This window comes from Neophocaena asiaeorientalis, unplaced genomic scaffold (genome assembly GCF_003031525.2).
Source record: "Neophocaena asiaeorientalis asiaeorientalis breed wild unplaced genomic scaffold, Neophocaena_asiaeorientalis_V1.1 scaffold204, whole genome shotgun sequence".
NCBI classification, from domain to species: Eukaryota; Metazoa; Chordata; class Mammalia; order Artiodactyla; family Phocoenidae; genus Neophocaena; species Neophocaena asiaeorientalis.
Genome location: NW_020173922.1, coordinates 2880763 through 2900561, shown reverse-complemented (window position 1 = coordinate 2900561; position 19799 = coordinate 2880763). Strand labels below are relative to the sequence as shown.

The following is a 19799-nucleotide window of genomic DNA, read 5'->3' as shown; positions in this document are numbered from 1 at the left end:
TGGAGATTTGTTTCAGTGTCGTGGTGAGCCACTGAGCAGTTTTATGCAAAGGAGTAATTTCTGTGTTAAAGATTGTTCTGACCCCTGAGTGGATATGGGTTGGAAGGGAAAGAAAATAGTCAATGAAACTAGCCAAGAAGACACTCTTCCAGGTGGGAGGTGACAGCCAAGTGGACCTGGTGGTGCCCGTGGATGTGGAGGATGAGGATGGACTGGAGGGGAGTCTGGAAGTGGAGGGGATCGGCTTGCTGATAGATGGGCAGTGAGGGGACTGGGATATGGAAGGACTGAAGATGACTTGTAGGTTTCTGACTTTAGCAGCCACATGGGTGGGGAGACTGTTATAGGGAGGACTCAGAGCACAGGTTCATGGAGGGAAATCTAGACTTCTGATTTGACCTGGTAAAGTTTGACATACCCATGAGGCACCGAGAGGAGATGTTGAGTATGAAGTTGGACATACAGCTGGAAGTTATCAGATACTTCTGGGCTAGAAATGCAACTGGACCATCTCAGCACAGGACAGGATGGGAACACCCAGGGAAAGGGTTTAGACAGAAAGGGCAGAGAGCTTTGGCTTGAGCCCTGGGAACTTCTGGTATATATGTGGGAGCGCCCAGGAAAGTAGGAAAGTAGGAAAAGTAGGAAAGCCGGGAGGGATGGTGCCACGAGAGCCTGAAGGAACCTCTCAGAGGTTAAGGCGGGGTGTGGGGGACCGAGGGCTGCCCACGCGGAGGAAGTTGCTGATGGTGACAAGTCATGTCTGTTAGTGAGGCTGAAAGACAGAGTGGGTAGAAAAATGAATTGGAGCTGAGAAGGCAGAAACGACACCTGGGGATGACTTTCTGGAGGAGTTTTGCCATCAAACTGGGCAGAGAAATGGGGCAGTAGCTGCTTACTTGGGTTTCTATGCGAAAGTAAGAAATGTACTCGCCATCATTTCTAAACCTCTCTCCTGCTCGGATACCCCCAGGATATGATATTGAAATCCCTAAAATCTTCCCATGATAAAACAAACTGTGGATGACGTGCAGTCCCCAATATAATAGTTGTGACTCCACTCCTTTTCTCCCTCTTAAGAAAGCTTCTAGGAATGTAAATCAGTGAGAGTAATGTTGGGATAAGCATCTGCTACTTTTTAGGAAAAAACTCATAATCCAACTTCTACACATTAAACTACATGCAACCAAATTATTTGCAGTACAACTGACAGCTGACCGTATCGCACACGCTGGGCATGTGGGCTGAGAAGCGTGAGGTTCCAGACTATGGTTGGGTACCATTCATTCATTCATCAAGTATTTTCTGAGCAGTTGCTTCATGTCACGAGTTTGGCTCTGGGCACGGGGGACAGTGGTGAACAAGCCAGACTTGACCCCTGCCCTCACAGAGCTCCAGGCAGCCAGGGACACAGACATGGAGTGAATGATTTCAAGCGCAGTAAGCTTACCGCTGAGAAGCACTGTGTTCTCAAGGAGAAAGTCACCAGCATCCTGGCCTCATCCACAGGTTCAGCAAGTCTGCCTGGAGAAGCCAGGGTGACTAAGCCAAGGGGTGAAATCAGTGAGGCCAGTGTTGGGGGTGGGTGTGGTCAACGGCCCAGGCAGAGGTCAACACCCAGTGATGGATGGAACCCATCTCCACGGAGGCCCATACCAAGGTCAGCCTGTCCAGGAAGTCAAGGAAGGAGGAGGGGGTGGCATGAGAGGCAGCTGGAGAGGTGGGCAGAGCCAGCTGTGCAGGGCCTGGAGCCCTAGTCTTGAGTTTAGTCTTTATCAGAAAGCAACGTGAAGAGATTTAAGAGTGTGCTGAGGGGAGATGGGTGACTACGTCAGCCCTGTGCTAAAAGAGCACCCAGCTGTCTGCGGAATGGGTTGAGATTGTACAGGAGAAAGGCAGCAGGTAGGTGTCCCCTGCACCCAGGCAGGGGCTGCATGAATGCCTTCCAGCCCTTTTGATCAGACTTGCCTGAGGATCTGGAAAGCCGATGGGGGTTGGGTCTCCTGCCTCTGTGTCCTGTCCCTGAAGCCTGGCCTGGTTCTTCTCCGTCCCCTCCCTCCCCTCTAGGAAAACCCAATAGGCTGGTGCTGGGGCTAGTTCCCAAGGGGGCGGGGACAGAAGTAGATACGGGCTTCTCTGTATAAGAACACCAAGGGATGACCACAGGGTCAATGTGGTGACACAAAGCTGTGGAAATGGTAGAAATGGAGGCCAGAAGGACTGTCTTTAAGAGACTGACAGCAGGTGGCATGGTATAGGGCATGGACGTGCAGAAATGCGGGTGGGTGCATGACCTGGGATGGGCAGTGCAGAAATTCACTCACCTCGGGGAGGCTCTCCTAAGGAATGCTGATTCAGCAAGTCTGGGGCGTGGACCAGGAATTCCCATTTTTAAGAAGCCCTCCCCTCCCCCCAACAAGGTGATTCTGACTTAAGTGGCCCTACGACCTTGCTTTTGAGAATGCCTCAAACGTTGGCCCGCTTCTTGGCCTTGATCCTCAGTCTCCTCAGCTGTCTCTCACCAGCTTGGGCCTGAAAGCTTATTTCATCCCTGCATTGAGATGTGGCTAACCAGATCCCTGGCAGCTGGACCAGGGGCGGCGGGGCTTTCAGGCGCGCCCCACAGCAGCGCGCAGCCGCCAGGGGTCGCCAGAGGCCTCGGCTCGTGCGCTCGGGCTCCTCCGCCCGCGGACGCCGCGCCCGAGCGAGCCTGCGAGCGAGCGGAGCCAGAGCGCTGCGGGCTCACAAAGCGTCAGGACTCTGGGCGGCGGGTAGCAGGAGCGCAGGGGAGCGAGCCCGCCGATCAGCGTTCTCGGCGACCGCGCCACAGGAGCTTGAGCAACTCGGACGCGGGGACCCGGGCCGGGCCCCAAGGTACGTGTCCCACAGAACCCCGCGCCCCAACTTGGCGTACTTGGGACCTCCCCGCGGCCACCTGGGGGCTGGCGGGTCAGGGCCTGGGGCTATCTCCGCGCGCCTCTCTTTCCCCGAGGCGGCAGGGCGGGCGAGAGGAGACCTCCCACCACCACCCCATTCAACCGGAGCCTGGACTGCTGCTCGGAGCCCTCTTCCCCGTCTCCCTACCCCGGGGCTCTGTGCACCGTCTCTGGGAGTGCCGCTTGCGGATCGAGGGCTCTCCGTTTTTTGGGGAGGGTTACTGAAGCCCCTATCCGAGAGTGGCTGCCAGTGGGGCACCCGGAGAATAGATGACAAGGTCCTCTGTAGTTTGATAGCGGCCCCTAATTTGTGACGCAGCCTCTTCATTTGTAACTGAGCCCCCCATTCATGAGCGGGGTCCCTAGGTCTGTAGATCCGCCCCCGGTGTGCGAGGGCTGACCCTGTCCCTGCTGGGAGATCCCCCCACGCCGACAGCGGGGGCCGGTGGCGGAGGCGCTCAGTCCTGGGCGCCCGGTGCGGGGCTCGTCACCGCCCTGGCCTCCCGCTCACCGCCCCCGCTTGCCCCTGCCCCGCAGATGCCAGCGATCGTGGTGCTCGCGGCGGCCGCCGCGGCGTGGTGCTTCCTCCAGGTCGAGAGCCGGCACCTGGACGCGCTCGCAGGAGGCGCGGGCCCCAACAACGGCAATTTCCTGGACAATGACCAGTGGCTGAGCACAGTCTCCCAGTACGACCGGGACAAGTACTGGAACCGCTTTCGAGACGTGAGTACAGCCGCCGCCGGGCCCTGCGGGGGGCGGGGGAGCCTCTCAGAGGGGGCCTCTGAAGTGGGTGGGGAGGGCACTGGGGCAGACTTGGCCGGCAGCTTGTGGGTTCGGGGTTCCTGGGCTTCATCTTGCCTGAGAGGAACTTTAAAGAGAACTTCGAAGGCTTGATGCTCTCCGCCTGTTACCTGTGGCCCAGGTGTGTGTATTTGTCGGACTGGGGGAGGTGACTGTACTAAACATGGTGTAAATAGCGAGCAGCTGCGGAGGGAGAGGCTCCTTAAGCTTCTGAGATCTCCTAACGCTGATGGTTGACTTTGCCAAGCCCCCTGGAAGACCTCCCTAGGCAGCAGCTATTTAGACCATCTCTAGGGTGTTCCAGAAGAATGCCTGCTGCAGAGGTTAGGTTTGGGGTGAGCCCAGCTCATTGAGTAGGGAGGCAGGTGTCCCAGGAGGTTCGGAGAGTCATGGCCACAGGCCTGATGAAATGTTGGGTGGGAGCATGGTGGTTTTGACCCTTGGCGTCTTTAGGGGAAGGGAAAAGGAGGAGGCACCTCGTGGAGTTGGTCCACCGCCGTGAGGGGGAGCCTGGGTGGCAGAGGATTGCTCCTCTGAGGGAGCTGTAGGAGGGGAGAAAGTTATTCCTGGGCACCCAGAGGCAATCTGCTGCCTGTTTCTGCCGCAGGCTGGGGGCGGCTCCCCAGGTACGCCCCAGAGGATGCTGGACGAGAGGCACCTGACACAGTCTTTCCAGCAGATGGCATCCCCTCTGTGCTGTGGGAGCTGCTGCCGGCTCTTTCAAAGGCCGCCCCAGGTGGCTGGGGCCTCTCGCTTCTAGGGGACTAGGAAAAACTTTGATGATACTTAACATCGGGAACTCCTGCCTTTGGGAGAGACCCATACCACCGAGCCCCTGTTCTTGGCACAGGGCTCCCTGAGGTGGGAGATGTGTGCGAGTCACTTCCTACACTGGATTCCTCTTAGCCCCATGCCCGGCATGCCCAGTCCTTGCAGAGGGAGGGCCTGAGGAATCCAGTGAATCCAGGTGTCTTCTAGGACTTTCTAAAGAGCACTTCTCCAGGTCCCATTCCACAGGAGCCTAGGCCTTGAGCGGGGGTTTACTTATCTCTCTTCTCTCTGTTCCTCTTCCCTCTCCCTCTAGTTGATGGTGGTCTTTTCCTTCAAAGAGGCTATTAAACACTTTCATTGAACAAGTTATTTGAGGGCTTATTGCTCCCCCCACCACCCTGCACCATGAGATCCCTGCCACACGTCCTCCTGTCCCTGATCTAGTCTGTTAACCATCTTCGATCCCCTTTTGGTTCCGCTCCAAGGAGCCCTGCACTGACTGCCTTTGCCTGCAGCTGAAAAAGATGGCCAAGATGCCCAAAAGATGCCCCAAGGAAGCTTCCATTCCCAGACTTATATAGGATAGGAACTATCTTGCTTTTTTCTTTCTTTTGCCATTACATTTTAGATAGAGTTGAGGAACAGGGCAGATGCTTAACTCGGCTGGAGCTGGAGAATTGGGCCAGGTGTGGAGGACAAGGGCCCCTTTGCACACGCCTTGGTTTGCGTGGCAGCTGGGTCAGATGGAAAGCGGCTGTGCTTGTTGGTCTTTGGGTATGGAAAGGTTTACTCTGCTTTTGTGTCTGTTCAAGGTTTTCTAGTCTTGGTGTATCATAAATATGGAATTATTCTTGTTTCCCATTCAGATTTAAATTTTGAAAGATTGGGCTTTTCTTCACTTCTCATCTTCCTTGCAAATGGTGACATTTTAAATTCTTGGATCAGTGTTTTTATTGATACAAACCTGGCTGATCATGAAGCTCTCACCTGGGGTGCTTGTTAAATTGTAGCACCCACACTCACCCCTTCCTCCTCAGAGATTCTGATTCTATAGCTCTGAGATGAGTGCTGGGAATCCATATTTTAAATGAACATTCTAGGTAATTCTTAGAATGATTAGGAAGTTCCGCCTTGTAAAAATGTCCAAAGCTTAACAGAAAGAGAAAAGCTTCTATGTTCAAATGCACTGCTTTTTTGTTTCTGGAGCAATTTTAGGTGTTAAACTAATATTTTTAGCAGCATATATTCTTTTAAAATGATAACTTAATCCAGCATACTATTTTAAAAACATCCAAAATGCTTCAAAATCGCAAATATCTTCAATCATCAACCATTTTATATGCTTCCTGGAGTCTTCTGTTGCTAGCTGTGGGTCAGACATAATTTAATGCCATTAACCTCTTTAAAGTGTTGTGAAATGCAAACTAGATGCTCTTTTAGGCCAAGTCTGAGTGTCTTCAGTTGGGCCTTTTATTTGGAATGACCACAGAGCCTCAGTCCCCTGGGACCAAGGACTAAAATTTGCTTCCTACAGGAGCCAGTAGTTCAGTGGACAGTCGGTAAAGCCCCAGCTAATGGTGTCATTGCTCAGCCAGCCTGGTCATTTTTCACTGAGCCAGGCCTTACTTGAGGTTAGCAAAGCTCAGCTTCTCTGCTGTTGTTTTTGAGTTTTGTGGAAACCACTGATAACTTTGAAAGACCGGGCCCTGAGGTTGTTACGATGCTTGGTTTTGAAAGTCACCGTGAAAGAAAACTTCTTGCCTTTCCCCTGACTTGTCACTTTTTTTGCATTTGGGAGAGAGATATTTAGAAGGGATTTTTGAACTTGTGAAACTGAAAACTAAGGGCTCCTTTTAGAGAGTTGATGATACCCATTGGCGGTGGTTATTGGCTAAATTTGAAATGGAAATGGTGGCGGGCCGTGTGCTCCGTGTTCCCCTGCCTGTTGAGTGTGCTGTGATGTTGCCAGAGATGACCTGATAGCTCCTACTGAATGCTTTGAAGAGGTCCTGTTGTTCTAGATACACAAATAATCTGTCGCCTTCTTTCCAGAAGTCAGACTTTCACAACTACTCTGTGGCTTGTTGCCTGGAGCAATGGAGCCAGGAGGAATATAACAACATACAGGTGCTTGCTCCTAAGTGTACTGGTGGCCTGTTAGTTTGGTCATTATTCTTGTATAAAGACTAGCAGTTGGGATGTTTTGGCCAGATGGAGACCCAAACTTTTGCACAGATATAGTATTAAGAAGGAGAAGATAAAGAAGGCAGGTGTTTGTTTTAAGTTGTACAGTAATTTCCCACCTCCAGCTGCTCCAACTGGCATGCAGAGTTAAAATCCTCTGTGGTTTGAGGTTGAGGGGTCAGGATGCCACAACCATTTTCCTGATTTTTTTCTGAATCTCATTTGGCTTTGCATAACCATTCCTATAAGGAGATTTCCTCTGTTAATTCCTACATTCATTTGTACGTCCATTCATTCCAGCAAATGTTTGACTGTCTACCATGTGCTAGGCAGTGGCCAAAAGGGTGAGCAAGTTAAATAAATGTGATCTCTTCTCTCAGGTAACCACTTGTCTACTGGATGAAATCCTTTAACTTACGCTGTCAATATTTCTTTCCTATTGTTATTTTTTTAAAGTTTTTTTCTTATAAAGGTAATATGTGCTGGTTGAAATTACAAAAAAAGAAAACATTGCAGAAATAGATGATACCTAACATTTATCCAGCACTTAGTGTGCCAGGCATTGTTTAAGGTACTTTACATATAGTATCTCATTTAATATTCATAACGATTCTGGGAGAGAAGTCCTGTTGTTCTTATTTACTGGGAGGTGAAGTCTCTTGCCCACAGAGCTAGGCTGTGGAGCAGCTGGACTGGACCCAGGCACTCTGACTCTAGACTCTTGCGAGACTCTTGCACTGCAGCCCATCAAGAGCGGAGTAGATTTTGGCTGTGAGCCTCCACTGGTATCACACTGCAAGTCTTTGCTGCTTTATGTCTGAGGGAAATCAGTGAAGAGCCTTAGGTTGAGACAGAGTGGAGTGGGAAGCTAGGCGCTGGACACAGCTTATTGTCGGGGTCACATCAGGCCTTATCTTCTGCTAATAATGAGCTTCTGATTTGATTAAAATAATACTGTTGCTTACACCAAACATGACATTTTCTTTCTTTTGCACTCATGAAACTAGCCCTGACATTTAACTCCGGGATAATTACCTTTAGCAGGCCCGAAGACTCAAGTGTTGCCTTGGCTGGCATTTATCTTACTCCGGAGTGACCTGAGTTTGTAATTCTAATGAGACCACAGGACCAGCCCACGTGCTTTTTCCTTCTTGTGCACACGCTGTGGGATTTGGTGGTCTCTGTAGCAGAACTGGGGTGGCAGTGAGCATCTGATCTGCTCATTTGATCTTAACGTCTCAGCTGTAATGAGTTTCAAGGGCAAGTGAGGCTTGTTGACAGAATGGTGGCTGGCTTAGTCGGTGGGGTTGGTGACAAGAGAGGTGATGTGGCTTAGTGGATCAGTCATTAATCTGTCACCACAGAAACTTGGCTTGTAATAGAGAGTAGCAGAAAATCATTTTGATTAAACAGGTTCAAGGAGAATTAAACGAGTTTGTCATCCTGACTTTCTTTAATGAACCCACTATCTTAAATCCCCTGTACTAGACGACCACTGATAGAAATAATTATTTCACAGGAATCATTATAAAGGGACAGTTTAAAAGTTGATAGCCCTAAGACCATTCTTGTATTTTCTGTCCTAACCTTCAGTTTGCCCTTGTAGACAGAACCTAGTTTTTGCCTGGCAAGGATGGCAGAGCTTTTGCCCTAGTTGACCCTCCCAGGCTGAGTTCCCCTGTGTCTCCTGGGCCTCCCAACCCTGCCTCCACAGTGCTTCAGCAGAACTGGATTGCTAGGAGGATAAGTACTCTCCTGTATACTGATGAGATTATTGTCAAAAGCAAGAACTGGTCCCAAATGGATCACCAGACCTGTACCCCTCCCCTGGAAGAGTGGGACATAAACATTAGCTCAACTATTTGATCTCACTTGGGGAGACACAGTAATGTTAGTAGTTAAATATTTTATAATAAATCATTTCTTACTCATTTACTCATTGTAGTATATTTCAAACCAAACACACTCAATATCTAAACATGAACACCTTCAGGATGGCTCATTTTACCTTTCCCCTGGGGAGGTGACTTTTTTTTTTTTTTTGCCCGGTACGCGGGCCTCTCACTGTTGTGGCCTCTCCCGTTGCGGAGCACAGGCTCTGGACGCGCAGGCTCAGCGGCCATGGCTCACCGGCCCAGCCGCTCCGCGGTATGTGGGATCTTCCCGGACTGGGGCACGAACCCCTGTCCCCTGCATCGGCAGGCGGACTCTCAACCACTGCGCCACCAGGGAAGCCCTGGGGAGGTGACTTTATATTCCTTAGGAAATTCCTCAGACCCAAGCTCATACTTGGTCTCATCTCCCCAGGTGAGATCATTACAAATGGAAGAAATTTCCTGTAAGACATTGAATAATTTGTGCAAGGTTACACGTATTTGTTTTTGGTCATATTTCCTCCACTATAAGATGCCGTCAATTGTAGGGTGTACCATTTTTGTGCACTACTAAGAAAGAAGACAGTGTCCGGAAGGAAGAGTTTAATAGACCCCTGGATGGAGCTGGGACCCTAGAGGACTACTCCCTCTGGGTAGAGGTAAACAAGAAATAAACTCACAATGCAGAAAAGGGACCAGAGCCGGGCGACTCATGTGTCTCCACCTTGGAACTGGTGGATGAAGGGGAAAAATAGGCCCTGAGCAATTGACAGGCTGACTCTTTTGCAGGTTTCTGGTCTCAGTGCACACAGTCATTGTGCCCTCCCAACCCCCGAAAAAAAAACCTTAGACAGTTAATTCAGTTTCAGGCTGTTTGTCCTCTCTGAATCCCTGACTTCTCATTTAATAAGTGGGGGACGACCACTTTATATTGGTGAGGACTCCAAACTGTAAGTGACTGAAATCTAGTCCAAGCTGGCTTAAATGGAAAAGAAAACTTACTCGTGTAACTGAAAATGCCACTGATAAACTACGCATCTAGATAAGGCTGGATCCATGGGCTCGGGTTGCACCACCGGATTTGTGTGTGTATGTTTATCATTTTCTTGCCACTTCCCCATCTTCCCACCCCCATCTTTGGGCTTTATTTCCCCATGTTAGTTGTGTTCTCAGGCTGATTAGTTCCATGTGGTGACTCATGGCAACTACATGTTCATAACATACTGTAGTTTTTATGTCTCCATATTGCCACAAAAATCCCAGAATTGAGACTTGTCAGACTTACCTATATTCACCCATTCTCCAGTAAATCACTGTGGCCAAGTTGGTAGAATATATGCTAATTGGCTGGGTCTGGGTACATGCCTAGTCCTGGGGTGGGGCCTGGGACCTGGGCATAGAATGGTGGTGGGAACTGCATTGGATTACATGGTTAAAGGAAGGTTAAAGGGTAGTTTCTTAAGGGGAAATGGATGCCTTGTGGGCAAACATTACAGGAGTCCACTGTGTTGATCAGCCTCCCTGGGTTGGCATGGAGAGTAAATTGGCTAATATAAGTGAAGCTGTTAGCAGTGTCTGGCTTAATACTCAATTAAGTGTTAAGTATTAAGTGGAGGCTATTATTTTTATTAACAACTCTTATTACACTTCCATGCATTATTTCTCAACTTATGGGTGTATGTATTTATATTTTAGCTTCTTTAATAGTTGTATTCTTCCTGAAGTAAGAGCCTGAGTCTTATCATGCCTTGCACACAGTAGGTGGTCTGTTAGCATTTTACTGATTTGAATGATTACTTAAGCACATCTCTCGATGAATCCCTGGGAAAGGAAAGCCTGAAGAATTACTGGCACATGTGCGATTATAGTGTTTGGTAGGTGGAAATTCTAGGTTACACACACATTGAAAAACATCTTTTTTTTTTTTTTGGTCTAACCCCTATCTCTAAGCAGGACCTTACAACTTCATAACTCCTTTTAGTTATAGCTCTGATGTACAGAGCTCATTGTCCCCAGATCTTTACCACTGAGCCCAGCCCAGAAATCTGCTCAGTGAATGTTTGATTGAATCTGAGTGAATGAATGAACGAAGGAGTGAACGATTCCGTACCAGGATTTTGCACACCTCCAGGCTGAGGAGGACCTGTTCCTTGTAGAGGGCTGGCCCCAGTAAGTCATGCTGGCTTTTGACACGTGTCTTTCATTCTGTTAGTAATTGACTGATTATGGTTACCAACAGATGGGCCGTGCTGTTGAGAGGCAGGGTGAGCCTGACAGAGAAGCTCACCCCCTTCACAATTCAGGTACAGTCCCTGAACCTGTGCAAAGCTCTTCCTGGTGAAGAGGCCCCTCTTAACCTGTGCTCACCGTCCAGTCTTGTCATGAATAAGCTTGGGTCTTGGCTACAGCACCACTTTCCTCATCTGTAAAACTGGAGTAATCAAAACAAACAAACAAACAAACAAACAAAACTGGAGTGATCATACCTGCTTTGTGGGGTTTTCGTGATCTTTCAGTGACTGGCGTACCTGTGATTCTGATAACAATTTCTGAGGGTCACTTCTCTTACCTTGGGCCCTGGGAGCATGGGTGAGTTGCTGACGCACAGCTATAGATGTTGCTTTCTGTCTCATGTCTTGGAGAAATGTTGGGGAAATTGGTTCCATTTTCCTTGAGCCTGTCTTTATTCCTTGCTGGCTGGAAGGCTGTCTGCGGTTCTCTGTGGTTCGTTTTTTAAATTTTCTGGTTGTAGGTCCTGGCACAGACATCTCTGTCGTGTAAATAGCCCTCGTCCTGCCTCCCCCTTTAAAAAAGACTTCCTGCTCCTCTGGTGTCTGGGGCCCATGAGTTTCTCCTTCCCTCTGTGGTCAAGTGTCCCGGGCTTTAGAGCTCCTACAGTTCCCACTACTCTTTAGAAATCAGGGTACCATAGAATTTCTTGGACAGAGTGATTTGTGAAGTTTCTGTTTCAAAAACAAGACTGGTATATATGGACTGCTCCTTGCCCTCATCCCCACCCCGGTCTGTCCACTCCTATTTCTGAGAACCAGCTGGATGCCAGGCTTGGAAGCTAAAGATGGAAACCAAGATTTCCACACACAAGGCTCAGAGTTTAGACATGCATGCAGTTGGAGGGCTGGACAGTATGTGGCATCATAGCCCCTGGGTCTGGGTCCTTCCAGTGTCCTTGCGACAGACGTCAGGATGTTGATTTATTTTGAGGGAGGAGGTAAGGTGCATTCACAGACTAGTGATGTGAATTACTGGGGACTCTCCTGGAAGGATAACACTGATGTCCAAATTAACTTCACTGGGTTCCCTTCTTAGGGTTCTATGCAAATACGTCCCTCAGGAGACCCTCTCCCTTGATCCTTTAGGACAAAGTTTTCTTTGGTGCAGTGGGGAAGGAAGGAAGGAAGGACATATTATACAATTATTTGTAATAATTTGCAAACTCTTCCTGTGTAATCTGTGACATGTCACACTACAGAAGACACCATCAACATTCCCCAGCATAATTATGTGGTGGGTGAGCAGGAATTGATGCCAAGTCCATTGGCGCCTATGATTGGAGCAGGGAAGTAGAGCTTATTGCAGGTGTTCCAGGCAGTCTTTGCAGAGATAAAGCGTGGAGAATACAAACAGGCAGAGAGCAAATGACTCCACTTTGTATTTTAGCTCTACCCTTCCTTTTCCACCATGTAAATGGAATCACTTTAACTCAGTTCTAAGAAAGGCCAGGCCAAGTTGCTGATGACCCTTCATGGCCAAAACAAAAGGGAAGATGCCCAGAGAAAGGTGCTAGAGCAACAGTTCTCAGGCTTACACCTTTATAATATTGAAAAAAAAAATCACTGGTGGGGCTTGTTTAAAATGCAGATCTCAGCCCCCTAGTCCAGAGCAGTCTTGAATAGGTCAAGGGTGGCACCCAGGAACCTGCATTTTAAATAAGCAATCCAGGTGATTCTGATGCAGGTGGTTCTCAGACTGTATTTTGAGAAAAACCCTGGAGAATTATTATTCATCCCTAATAGCCAACACCGTTAGCGCCAATGAATAATACAAGTTTAGACAAAATGAGCATTTGAAGATGTGGAGTAAATCATGAGTGCTGTATTTCCCCCTTATGTCAACAGGGCTACCATTGACATCAATAGAAAGGGCTTGCTTTCCAATGTGTGTATATGCACAGGTCTCTGCAGCAGCCATTGTCGTGAAATGTTCCTGGAGTAGAATGACTTTTGACTTGTCACTGCTTCTAGGGCATCAGGGCTGCTTATGCACATGAGCTTGGTGGAATTGATGTGGGACCTTCTCCATGACAAACTCCCAGGTGGTCATCTCAGCAAATTTCCTGTCTCCAAAGGGGCCTGATCACAGCCGACTCTGGTCTGACTTTGCATCTTCTCTAGCAGGATTGATAATGTTTTGTGCACAGATGAACTGAAGGACATTGACTCCATTGACTCTGACATTGGCTTTGGTTTATGGAGAAGTGGGTATTGAAGATGGTGGATGTAGTAAACAGTGTTCACTCTCACAGGAGGTGGGCACAGAGATGCAGATCACAGTCGTCCCTTGGTGTCAGCGTGGGATTGGTTCCAGGCCCCCCTGTGGATACCTAACCCCACAGATGCTCAAGTTCCTTATATAAAATGGCATAGTACGGGTGGCCCTCCATATGCATGGGCTCTGTATCCATGGATATAGAGGGAAGACTGTACTATCAGTTGGAAACACAGAGAAGGTCTGAGGGATATGGGCTGGACAGTGGTACTACCTGCAGCTCTCTTCTTGGTATAGTAAATCTTCATGCTTGGTTGGCCAGATCATTTTGGAAAGATCAGGGAACAATAAAAGCAAAGACTTGTCAAAGTTTAGAAAATTTATGAGGATCAACAGGACATGGCAGTATTCCTTGTTGCCCACTGAATAAACTCTCAAACTTTGCTTTACTCTATGTTGCTGAATTTCCTCTAATTAATGGTACCTACAATTGACAAAACTATTGCCAAGAGGAAGAAAGTAGTTAAGTGTATTGAACAGACTTGTGTGGTTATTTGGAGTGTTTCAATAGCCCCATTGTTAAGGGATAATTGGGACGTTTCCAGGTCTTTCTGTGCTCATGGGACATGCTGATTCCTCTGTGACTTTGGTGGGGTTGGTGTGTCCAGTACTTCCGTCAGGCCAAGGCATTGCTTCCCATCTGAGCCGGCCAGCCTTGCTGTGACTCTGCACCTGGTCTGTAACCTTTGACCAGCTATCTTGAATGAGACGAAATGAGTGAAAGAGTGAAAATGCTATCCATGGTAAAGGTAAAATAATGCTGTCTTTCCTGGTGTTAGATAAATTGTGTGATTTATTATTTTTTTTTATAAGATTAAGTTGGTGGTTGAAAAGTTCCTCCTACCTCAGAAAGACCTTTGCATGTGTTTTAAAAAATATTTCTTTGTTTCCACGGTCATCCTGAACCTAGATTCTCACCTTTCTAGTAACCAGAGCCTGGTGCACAGATTCAGTAGTTTTGTTTGTTTGTTCATGTATTCATATGTTCATATCACAGATACTCATTGGCCAGACTACTATGTACCAGGCACTGTGCTGGGCAAGTAAGATGTAGCAGGGAGCAAAACATCCTCCCTGTCCTCTGGAGTCTACAGCCCTCTTGTCCAAGACCAAGAGAAGAAACAGAGGTGCTTGGTGTCTATTGAGGGTTCCTCTGCAAAGGGAAAGGCCTGGTCTACAAAGGGACGGGAGCAGTCCCGGCAAGCTGGATGTCCAGAGGCCTTGGGACCTGGGCCATGTTTCTGGGAGAAAGTCACATAAGCCTTCTTCTCTGAATCTGTCTGGTGGTCAAGCCACATGAGCTTAATTCAACTCTTACTGACATACATGAGCGGCCCCTGCTATTTTGCCTGAGTTTAGGACCCAGACACTGGCAACAAAAGGGTGTCGGTCAATACAATCGAGGTGGAGCATTTAGGTGAGACAGGACTTGATGTGTATAAATGCTGAAACGGGATATGTTGAGCCTTGTCCTGGCTCCAGGTCAAGGCCTGTAGCGAGTGGAGAGGGAATCGCAGAAGAGTCCTGGTCCTCAGCAGCCCTGCATAGGTAGGGAGTATGTTTCGCTGGAGTGGAAGATGTGCAGGGTGAGGGTACCAGTCATGCATGTGCCGCCTGATGTGCTCTCACGCAGTGAACACACCATACATCCAGCTGCCCAGTCAGGGGACAGAATGTTACCAGCATCTGAGAAGTCTGTCTTGTGAGCCCCACACTCCCTGCCTGTTCCCCTCCCAGGGAAGAGCTCTCCTGAGTTACAACACTACAGATTATTTTCCTGTTTTTATACTTTTATAGATGGCATTATAAGGAGGTGTTTTTGTGTGTGTGGCTGGATTCTTTTGCTCAGCATTAAGTTTGTGATACATTGTTATGTGTGGCTGTAGTTTGTTCATTCTCAGTGCTGTGTAAATACTCCACAACTTAATTTACCTATTCCTTTGTGGAGGGACACTTTGGTAGTTTCTGGGTTTTGGCTGTTATGGAATAGCAGTTTCTTGGGCATGTCTTCTGGTGCATCTACGTGTACATTTTTTCGGGTGCATACCTAGGTGTGGAATCCATTGCTCATAAGGTAGGTGAATGTTCAGTGTTCAGAGATGTGGTTAAATAGTTTTCCAAAAATGGTTCTGCCAGTTACTCTCCCTCCATTAGTGTATGAAAGTTCACTGGGAGCAACATTTTTGTTTTACTGATTGTAGACTTTAAAAACAAATTTCACAATCTAATTCATAATCCATTTCATCTCTTACGTATCAGGTACTTGCCTACCCTTGTGGAGCCTATGTTCTAGTCGAGAGAGAAAAACAATACACAGATTAAGATACAACAGTTGGTTGCAAGTGCTAAGAACAAAAATAAACTAGGGTAGCTCAGTTGGGAAAAAATAGTCTCTTCCATGAATGGTGTTGGGAAAACTGGGTATTTGCATGCAAAGAAATGAAATTGGACCCCTATCTTATACCACTCACAAAAATTAACTAGGAATGGATTGAGGACTTAAACATAAGACCTGAAACTGTAAAACTCCTGGAAGAAAACATAGGGGGGAAGACTCCTTGACATTGGTCTTGGCAGTGAGTTTTAGAATATGACACCAAAAGCATAAGCGACAAAAGTGAAAGTCAACAAATGGGACTATATCAAACTAAAACGATTCTGTAGCAAAAGAAACGATCAACAAAATGAAAAAGCAGCCTACAGAATGGGAGAAGATATTTGTAGACAATCTATCTGTTAAGGGGTTAATATCCAAAATATATAAGGAACTCATATAACTCAATAGCCAAAAAAAAAAAAAAAAAATTCAGTTGAAAAATGGGAAAGGGACCTGAACAGACATTTTTCCAAAGAAGATACACAAATGGCCAACAGGTACATGAAAAGATGCTCAGTCTCACTAATTATCAGGGAAATGTAAATCAAAGCCACAATGTGCTTTCACCTCACACCTGTTAGAATGGCTGCCATCAACACACCGAGCGATAACAAGTGTTGGTGAGGATGTGGAGAAAAGGGAGCCCTTGTGCAGTGTTGGTGGAATTGTAAATTGGTGTAGCCACTATGGAGAACATGAAGGTTCCTTAAAAAAATTAAAAGTTGAACTACCACATGATCCAGCACTTTTGATAATATATCTGAAGGACATGAAATTACTGTCTTTTTTTCCTGTTTATGTGCACTTTTTAAAAATTGAGATACAGTTGACATGTAACATTATGTAAGTTTAAGATGTCCAAAGTGTTGATTTGATACATGTATATATTGCAGTATGATGACTACTGTAGCTTTAGCTAACACCTCTATCATGTCACATACTTATCATCATCATTATTTTTTTTGTGGTGAGAACATTTAAGATCTAGGCTCTTAGCAACTTCAAACTATATAATACAGTTGGTTATATCACTATGCTGTGCATTAGATCCCCAGAACTTATTCATCTTTTAGTTGCAAGTTTGTACCCTTTGATGACATCTCCCAAATTCCCCCATCCCCCAGCTCCTAGTAACCACCATTCTACTCTCTGCTTCTGTGAGTTTAGTTTTCTTAGATTCTACATGTAAGTGACATTTTATGGTATTTGTCTTTCTCTTTCTGACATCTCAGTATAATGCCCTCAAGTTCCACCTATGTTGTCACGAATTGAAGGATTCCCTTATTTTTCATGGTTGAATATATTCCATTGCATATATACACCGCATCTTCTTTATCCATTCATCTGTTGATGGACACTTAGGTTGTTTCCATATCTTGGCTATTGTGAATAATGCTGTAAGAAACATAGGAATGCAGATATCTTTTTTTTTTTTTTCAGATATCTTTTTAAACTCCTGTTTTCATTTCCTTTGGCTGTATACCCAGAAGTGAGAGTGCTAGATCATATGGTAGTTTTATTTTTAATTTTTTGAGGAACCATTCACACTGTTTTCCATAGTGGCAGAATCAGTGTACATTCCCACTAACAATGAGCAAGGGTTCCCTTTTTTCCACATCCTCGCCAACACTTGCTATTTCTTGTTGTTTTTCTTTCTTTTTTGGTAATAGCCGCTCTAACAGGTGTGCAGTAATAGCTCACTATAGTTCTGATTTGCATTTCCCTGATGTTTACTGTTGTTGAGCGTCTTTTCATGAACCTGTTGGGTATTTAGATGTTTTCTTTGGAAAAATGTCTATTCAGTTCCTCAGCCTATTTTTTTATTTTTACTTTTTTTGCGGTACGAAGGCCTCTCACTGTTGTGGCCTCTCCCGTTGCAGAGCACAGGCTCCGGACGCGCAGGCTCAGCGGCCATGGCTCACGGGCCCAGCCACTCCGTGGCATGTGGGATCTTCCCGGACCGGGGCACGAACCCGTGTCCCCTGCATCGGCAGGCAGACTCCCAACCACTGCGCCACCAAGGAAGCCCCTCAGCCTATTTTTTAATCAGGTTTTGTTTTGTCATTGAGTTGTATGAGTTTCTTATATATTTTGAATATTAACCCCTTATCCAATACAAGGTTGGCAAGTATTTTCTCCCATTTCATAGGTTGCCTTTCCATTTTGTTGATGGTTTCTTTTGCTGTGCAGAAGCTTTTTAGTTTGATGTAGTCCCACTTGTTTTGTTGCTTGTGCTTTTGGTGTCATATCCAAAAAATTCCTGCCAAGATCAATGTCAAGGAGCTTCTTCCCTGTAGAGAGGTGGATGGACCTAGAGTCTGTCATACAGAATGAAGTAAGTCAGAAAGAGAAAAACAAATATTGTATATTAATGCATGTATGTGGAATCTAGAAAAATGGTACAGATGAACCTATCTGCAGGGCAGGAATAGAGATGCAGATGTAGAGAATGCACATGTGGACATGGCGGTGGGGGGAGAGGGGGTGAGATGAATTGGGAGATTAGGATTGACAAATATACACTACCATGTGTAAAACAGATAGCTAGTGGGAACCTGATGTATAGTGCAGGGAGCTCAGCTTGGTGTTCTGTGGTGACCTAGATGGTTGGGATGGGGGTAGGTGGGAGGGAGGGAGGGAGGTCCAAGAGGGAGGGGATATGTGTATATACATAGCTGATTCACTTTGTTGTACATCAGAAACTAACCCAACATTGTAAGGCAACTATAACCCCCCGCCCCAAAATAAAAGACCCGATACCATAAAACTCTACATGAAAACACAGGAAATTACTGTCTTGAAGTGATATCTGCACTTCTACGTTCATTGTGGCATTATTTGCAATAGCCAAGACACAGAAACAACTTTAGTGCCCCTAGATACATGAATGAATAAAGAAAATATGGGATATATGCACGATGGAATATTATTCAACCATGAAAAAGAAGGAAATTCTGCAATTTGTGAGAATATGGATGAACCTTGAGGGTGTTATGCTAAATGACGTAAAAGTCAGAGAAAGAAAATTGCTGTATGGTATCATTTATGTGGAGTCTAGAAAAACCAAACTCATAGAAACAGAGAGTAGAGTGGTATTTGCCAGGGGGTGGAGGAAGTAAGGAGATGTTGGTCAGAGGGTACCAATTTCCAGTTCTAAGGCAAGTAAGTTCTGGGAATCTAATGTGTAGCATGGTGACTATAGGTAAAAATACTGTATTGTATACTTGAAACTTGTTAGGAGAGTAGATCTTAAATGTTCTCACTGTAACAACATCAAAGTGGTAATTATATGAGGTGATGGATGTGTTAACTAATTTTATTATGGTTGGTAATCATTTCACAGTACATACGTGAATCAAATAATCACTTGTGTACCTTAAACTTACACAATGTTATTTTGTAACATTGGGGGGAAAACTAGGTTAAAGGGAATATGGAAGGGATATATTTATGCTCTATTGTGAGTTTTGTTCTTTTGACTTTAAATTGTTCTTTTCCTAGTTGAAAGACAGAGCTAATTTGGAAAGAGGATTTAGATGATACAGAAAAAGAGAAATAATTTACTTCCTTCCCATATGCAGTCACTGTTAAAATATGTGTGTGTGTGTGTGTTGGGGGGGGAGGTCTATTTGCTTCCCAAAGTCTTAATGTCAGAGTTTTAATGTTCATGGTTGATATCATGCTGTTAATATGATTTGGTTTTTTTTCTCTCTCTGTCTCTTTTTCATTTAATGACACAGCATAAGCATTTTAGTATAGCATGATACTGTTGTTTGTAAATGACATTTTAATGGTATATATTAGTCCATTGACTGTACATACTGCAATATACCAGACTAAAATATCTGACAGTAAACAATTGGTTGCTTCCATTTTTCCTTAATGTAAATAATTATATGATGAACGTTTGGGCATATGAACCTTTCAACAGTTAGATTTCCTTACCATATATTCCCGGAAGTGGAGATACACGGTGTACTGACATTGCATTTTAAAGGCCATTGGTGTATGTTACCATGTTGTATTGATTCTACCCCAGAATTATGGAAGGTACCTTTTATTGCACCCTTGCCAGCATTGGCTATTAGTGATTTTTTTGGTAAAGAAGGAGAATGTGATAGAAGCTTGACATGCCAAGATATGTGCAGGTACTGAGTTAATACAGGTAAGATGATGCCTGCAAGAGTCCCAAGTCGGAGGAATGTTTCTCTGATTCCTCCTGAGTTTGTTGTGGAGACATTAAACTTGTGGAGATATTAACAAATCCCAGCCTTGTTCATAATTAGGGGC

At 46.0% G+C, this 19799-nt stretch overlaps 1 protein-coding gene across 2 annotated transcripts in view; it reads left to right on the top strand.

The window, feature by feature from the left end:
* Nucleotides 1-2737: 2737 nt before the first annotated feature.
* The window catches only part of SPOCK1 (SPARC (osteonectin), cwcv and kazal like domains proteoglycan 1), a 537444-nt gene continuing 520382 nt past the window's right edge, over nucleotides 2738-19799 (top strand). Inside the window, exons 1-2 of one of the 2 annotated variants that reach the window (XM_024752469.1) lie at nucleotides 2738-2874; nucleotides 3474-3659. In XM_024752469.1, the coding sequence (XP_024608237.1) occupies nucleotides 3474-3659 (186 nt within the window). In that variant the 5' untranslated portion in view covers nucleotides 2738-2874. Of the gene's footprint in view, nucleotides 2875-3473; nucleotides 3660-19799 lie in introns of those variants that run through there. The other variant, XM_024752470.1, reaches the window with a different exon arrangement.